General features: G+C 41.9%; 1 protein-coding gene across 1 annotated transcript; it reads right to left on the minus strand.

Annotated features, from left to right (window-relative positions):
- Nucleotides 1–294: 294 nt before the first annotated feature.
- LOC308286864 (zinc-binding protein A33-like) lies at nucleotides 295–1,746 on the minus strand (the record flags this gene model as incomplete). Its single annotated transcript, XM_080727987.1, has 1 exon — nucleotides 295–1,746. The coding sequence occupies one exon, from the start codon at nucleotides 1,744–1,746 to the stop codon at nucleotides 295–297; it is 1,452 nt and encodes a 483-aa protein (XP_080584113.1).
- Nucleotides 1,747–6,357: the final 4,611 nt, after the last annotated feature.

Raw genomic sequence — 6,357 nt, forward strand, 5'->3', positions numbered from 1 at the left:
ATTATTATAACCAAACTGCCTATACTGGACTAAATCAACAGTATAAAAAAATGTATATAAATAAATAAAAGCGGGTTATATAAAAGTAATTCAAATGAAACCCCACTATGCGGTGTGCAAAGACAAGTTAAAACAGCCTTCTGTATTTACAATTCAGTGTTCAACATCTCAGCAACAACTTCTTGTTGTTGCTGCACATCACACATCTCCCAAAATGAGCAACATAAATAAATACTGTGGATATGTTTGGTGTAGAGTTGCTCCTATCTAAAACGTGCTAAATCGTCTTAACATCTAGCTGTGGTGTTCCAGGGTGACGCTCACCGTGCCAGGTAGCACCCTCAGAGGGAGATGGTGAATAGTAGAAATGCACGGGAACAGTTTCTCAGTGAAGGTGTGTGTGAAGGTGTGCAGGTGTGTGTTGGTATCAGGATCGGAAAAGGACAGCTCTCCTCTGCTCCAGTCCAGCTGGACTCTGATCCTCCAGGGCTTCTGCTCCACAGAGAGAGCCGTCCCCGACCCTGCTTTGGAGCTGGCTGTGTATCTACCGTTCCAAAACCCTAAACACCAGAACATACCCCGATCCCCACCGTTGCCCTTAATCTGGAACGACTCTTCCAACACCCCCAGTTCCCAGAAGTTGTTGTTTCCAACTTCAATGTCCCAGCTGTGAGTCCCCGAGTCGAGACCCTCTGAACCCAGGACGATGTGCAGGTAGTCCAACCTCTCTGGGTTGGTGTAGAGCTCGTCGCGTGCGTCTTCGTTGTACAACACACTGGTCAGATCGTCGGACAGGATGAATCCAGTGAAGACTGTGTTGGGATCCAGGATCACAGGGGTGTAGGAGACAATCTCCTTCATCTTGACCCAGGCTCTGAAGGTCAAGTTGCCCAGGTGTTTGGCCACGTCCATCACTACCTTTGAAACTGGCTGTGGGTCTGGCCGTGTGCGCTGGACTCTCTCCACTGTGGTTTTATAGTTCTGCAGGAATGATACGTCATCTGCCTCGACGTCTCTGATGATTCTGGAGAGAGACGCCATCTCTCTGCGCAGACCTTCGATCTTCTCCATCAACATCTGACTTTTCTGCTTCTCTTCGTCCCACAGCACAGCGATTCTGGCCTTCTCTTCTCGACGTAGATACTCCCGAATATTCTTGAACTGTCTCTTAATCTGCATATCCGTGTGTTGGGCCTGCAGCTTAATGTATTCTGCTGTTTGACGATATCCTGCTTTTATATCTTTAAAGTCCTCTAGTCTCTCCTGTAAGGCCTTCAGTGGTTCCTGGAGGTCCTCTTTGAGGTGTTTAGCAGATTCGTAAATGGGCCTGAACTTATGTCCTGCGTGTTTTTCAGAATCTCTGCACACAAGGCATGCCAGATGTTCATCATCAAGACAGAACAGCCTGAGTTTCTCGTCGTGCAGAGTGCAGAGAACCTCAGACATGCATCTGTGACTTCTCTCCTCTAAGAAGTTCTCACAAAGGTTCTTCAACGCCAAGTTGATAGGAGGTTGATCTAGGGAGGTGTTTGTTTTGCAAACAGGACAGTCCTTGTCCTCTGTTGGTTTTCCTTTCCACCACTGCTGCATACAGGATTTGCAGAAGGTGTGGCTGCACGACAGGATAACAGGGTGTTTAAAGATATCACGGCACACAGGACAGGTGAGTTCCTCTTCCTGCCGAGTCAAATAGGAATCCAAGGTGTCGGCTACTTCCTCCTCTGGAATGTCCCCTGAGGTTGTCATGGTCAGTGTTGTGTTGAGTTCTAGTAGAGGAAACAACAGTGTTAGCATTATGAGTTGCAGTAGGCTACATGTAGTGTTAATACTAATTTAATTATCATCATTAATTACCATTAATCTGGCTTAATACTGTGAGACGTTTACAATTCAGTGAGTTGTAAATTTTAAACAAGTTGCACTTGGGTTGCATAGTGTACACTGTCTGAAAATCATGATTGTACATTATTGAATTGCTTTAAGTTATCTGGAGATTGTGTTTCTTGCAATGTACAAGCACAAGTAGTCTAATGGTACGGTCACACGTAACATTGACTCTGCCAATGTGGCCATCTTGTTGCTATGGATTTGAATGGGAATTAGGTGTTTTGCCACATTTCGTTCCCATTCAAAACCATTGCAAAAAGATCGAATCACGAAAAGTTTGGTGTGAACGTCTGCTAGCAGTAGATGGAAACCTTATTTTTTGTATACCCCCCACATAGCATTTCAGTTAATCAAAAGTCAAATTAAGACAAGCATTGTGAAATCACAAAGTACATACCTTATTACTTCTGCAAGTCCAGAGTAGATTAGTTCAGTTCAGCCTCTTAACAACAACACCACTTAATCAAGTGACACTAGACAAAACAGAGCCCTGCTAAATACTCGCAGAGGGGGTCTGAGGGTCCAATCAGAGTGGGGGGTGGGACACACCTGACCACCAACAATAGACAGAAACTGCAGCCTACTGGACAACTGTTGGTTAACAGATCCCCCACCCCCCACACTTAACCCTTGACACCACTGCAAGTCCAAAGAAACCACTCCATAGTCAAACAATAAGAAAATGTGTTAATTTGAGATTACTTTCTGTAAGCACAGTTTCTCATTCCCAAAGTCTGTATTTATTTACCCATTATCCTCAGTTATCCAAGTAAAGTATGCCACTCATTGCCACACATTTCTATCAAACTAAAATATTCACCTTAGGCTATTCATGAAAACTGACCAAACGTCTCCCTGTGATAACATGTTTGCAGTCCAATGCAGACTATACGAGCTATAGTAGCTTGTGAAGTTTCACTCTCCAAAACAACGAGGACAATAAAATCAGAACATGAGATGGTTGGAATGGTTGTATCAGTGGCTGTATTAAAAAACAATGTTTATTTCATCACATGCCCAACATGGGTCAAAGTGTAATACATGTTGTGTTACCGTGCTGTAGCACCTTAAATTGATTGGGATAAATCCTCCCTGGATCCTAATAACAGTAGGCCTACTTATTTTCTTTATTAAACATGTTTTCTTAATCAGTTGACCTAAGAGGAACATGACTATTTAGTATTTACCCTGTCATTTTCCACACTGGAGAAGAGTATCTGCTTAAAAATCTGTTTCGGAAAGGGATTTTTATTTGGGGAAAGGACAAGCACACAACAATACTCAAAACAGCTATTCTTGGGAAATAATTAGCTGACACTCAAGACAACTTCAATATTAACCTTGTATAATTATAATTTAGTGTGATTGTCTCTCATTTGGTTCTCCTTTTGTTTTGAAAGAAGTTGAAAAATGTAGTAGGCCACAAAGATAACAGAAACTGAAATAATTATAGAGGGATGCAGTTGACAAACAACTAAGAGACCAGCAAGCAGGATTAAAAAAAAAAATGAAAACCTATTATACCGGCTGTCATACCGGCTCTCCAGACAATTCTATACTAAGATTCACCGCTTCACTTCGAACCGAGGTTTGATTTTTTTACTGCAATCAATGGGGGACAAAACGCCTAACTCTAAGAGATGCAAGAGGTGCCTCTTATGAGTAGCATCCTCAATGTGTCATATTGCAGAGGGAATTTAAGTCTGTGTGAATCAGAGAAGATTTGACATTAATCCAAGAAAGACACAACTTAATTGCAAGATATTTATTTAAAAATAAATGCAATGGATACAAATGACAGTGGGCAATGACCAGTCAATGTTGTCTCAATAAAAAAGGGTAATAAAAAAAAGAATGGCTTGGTAAACAGTGAAACAGTCCGTCAACCCCCTCTCAATGCAAAAAAAATGCAATGAATAAAAAATAAATAATAATTTTAATAATTTAAAAAATAACACCTAGTGTGAAGTGAGTGGTGCTATTTATCTGGCTTCAGTGAAGCCAGATGTTGCCTTCCAGGAGTTTAGCTAAAAATAATCCGACCAACAGGCTTCTTTCTGTCTTTCTGATACATGCCCATAAACTTGACAATGACACAGGGCTCAGGGGTAGAGAAACTGTTATTAGAGCACGAAGGGTTCCCGAAGGGTTCCCGGTTCGAATCCGGGCTCCCCCTGAGTTAATGTCGAAGAGTCCTTGAGCAAGTTGCTCCCGGTGAGTAGGTTGGTGCCTTGCATGGTTTCCTCTGCCACCGGTGTATGAATGTATGTATGAATGTAATGCATAATCTATGTTAAGTGCCTTGGATAAAAGCACTATATAAATGCACCATTTACCATTTACAGTTAATACTGTAATAATACAATACAATAGTAATACAATACTAATTCCCTTAGGTTCTGTGGAAGCTTGTCTTTCCTCTGGTATAGTTCCAGTTTGCTTGGTGACGTCACACCACCGCCTGTCTTGCACTCCGTTCACGCTGTCTCTCCCTCTGCCTCAGCCGCCTGGCTCTCTGCTCCAGCTCCTCCAGCTGTCTCTCTCTCTCCTCCAAGTGGTCCAGCATCACGTCCAACTGGTCCAGCTGTCTCTCTTTCCTCTCCAGCTCTGCCAGCAACCTGTCCATCTGCTCCAGACGTCTCTCCCCCGACTCCATGCGCTCCAGTCTGTTCTTCTCCTCTGTCACGACCGCCGTCTGTGCCTCGATCTGGTCGTTCAAGGCCAGGATCCTTTCGGTCAGTTGGGCCACCTCGTCCTTTCTCCTGGTCAACAACGCGGACAGGTTTCTTTCTCTGCGGCTCTGGGTCGCCCTGGTTGGTGGGTACAGCATTCTGACCATGGTAGCCTGAATCATGAAGAGAAAATGTGAGTTTTGAGGTTGTATCCAGATTGAAAGAAAACACAATAGTATAATCTGTTATGAACTGAGCAAAAATGTGGAACGCCCTACCGAAGGCCTTAAAGGAGTGTAAATCCCTACCCTCCTTTAAAACCACCCTGAAGAGCCGAAACTGTTAATAAAAGACAAAGCCTATCCTTACCTCCCCCTGGCCTTTCTACTGCAAATACTGTAAAAATGTACTTATGCATTGTACTGTGTTATTTTCTGTCATTCAATGTCATATGTGTTAAAAAATATACCCCGATTTCTTGCTGTGTTTATCCTTTTAGTTGACCTTGTACCAGTGAACTGTACTGTCATGTACCTTCCTATGCAAATTTGCCTCTAACCTCTAAGTCTTCAATCAATCCATCAAACTCTCAATACTTAATATAAAAAAATAGAAAACCTGTAAATAAACATCATTCCATCTATCATGAAACATAACAACACTAACTTTTCATTCTGTAACCTGTAATAATTGAATTGACCAGGATTTAAATAATAATTTAAGGTTGAAGATCTTTTTTTAATTATCACTGTTTTACACTTGTATTAACTCAATATGCCCAGCACCTACACACCGTTACTGCAAAGCCTTACTCTGTAACTAAAGTATTTACACTGCACGTGCAATATATAGAGTTACCCAGTTTATAATGCTCACTTATAATGTTGTGTTTGATGATTAGCCTAGAATAGACTACACATAGAAATGTTCAATAGTGGCGTGTTCTCTCCAGCACAACTCAGAAACATAATTATAACACAATATGGTGGTTTAAAACGTGTCAAAATTAGATTAGTGTAGCTAGCCTACTTCATGACCTTGACAACTCAACATTTTCTTCCTTTTAGCAATGTGGATGGTCAGAGCTATATTATCATGTACAATATGTTATTTGGACAAAGGGGAACTGTTGTTAGCAGATACTGTGGCTTTGGTAAATTACTGTATATGTAAAGATAGTACTTACAGAAAGCTAGATTACATTTGCAACAACAGTCATAATTCCACTTACCTTTGGTTTGTTGGTGATGGATAGGCTGCATGGTGAAGCAGAGCTTCTCTCCTGGTAACATGAGCTTGTCTCCATGACTGAAGCAGTGTTTATGACAGTATGACTGGGATTGATTTATATCCTTGTGGGCCCTTCCAGGTGTGAAGCCTGGACACAACCCCCCATCAACAGTTTCTGGACCGTTTCAGCACTAAGCTATGGCCCATTAGAACGGAATGCATCTGATATCAATTTGAATAGTCTGCCCACTGCACTTTGAAATGGGGCCAAAACCTCATTAACATCATGGTCATGTCATGCTAATATACAAGTTTGGTGTTATTCAGGTCAACAGACCACAGTCTGTAACTACTGCAAAAACGACTTTCTGGCCTTGACAGCCCATACATCCAAACAGAAAAGTCCTATCTGATTTCATTAAACAACATTAAACTCACTTTTCCACTCACTTTGCCATTCGATTTGCCATTCACTTTATGCATGCGCATACCCTCTATTGTTGAGTTGTAGTCTGGGATCACTTCACTTTTCGGGCTTGTAACCGGTCTGGAGCGGAAACCACAAAAC

The sequence above is a fragment of the Nannobrachium achirus genome (genome assembly GCF_963921795.1).
Source record: "Nannobrachium achirus genome assembly, chromosome: 6".
Taxonomy (NCBI): Eukaryota; Metazoa; Chordata; class Actinopteri; order Myctophiformes; family Myctophidae; genus Nannobrachium; species Nannobrachium achirus.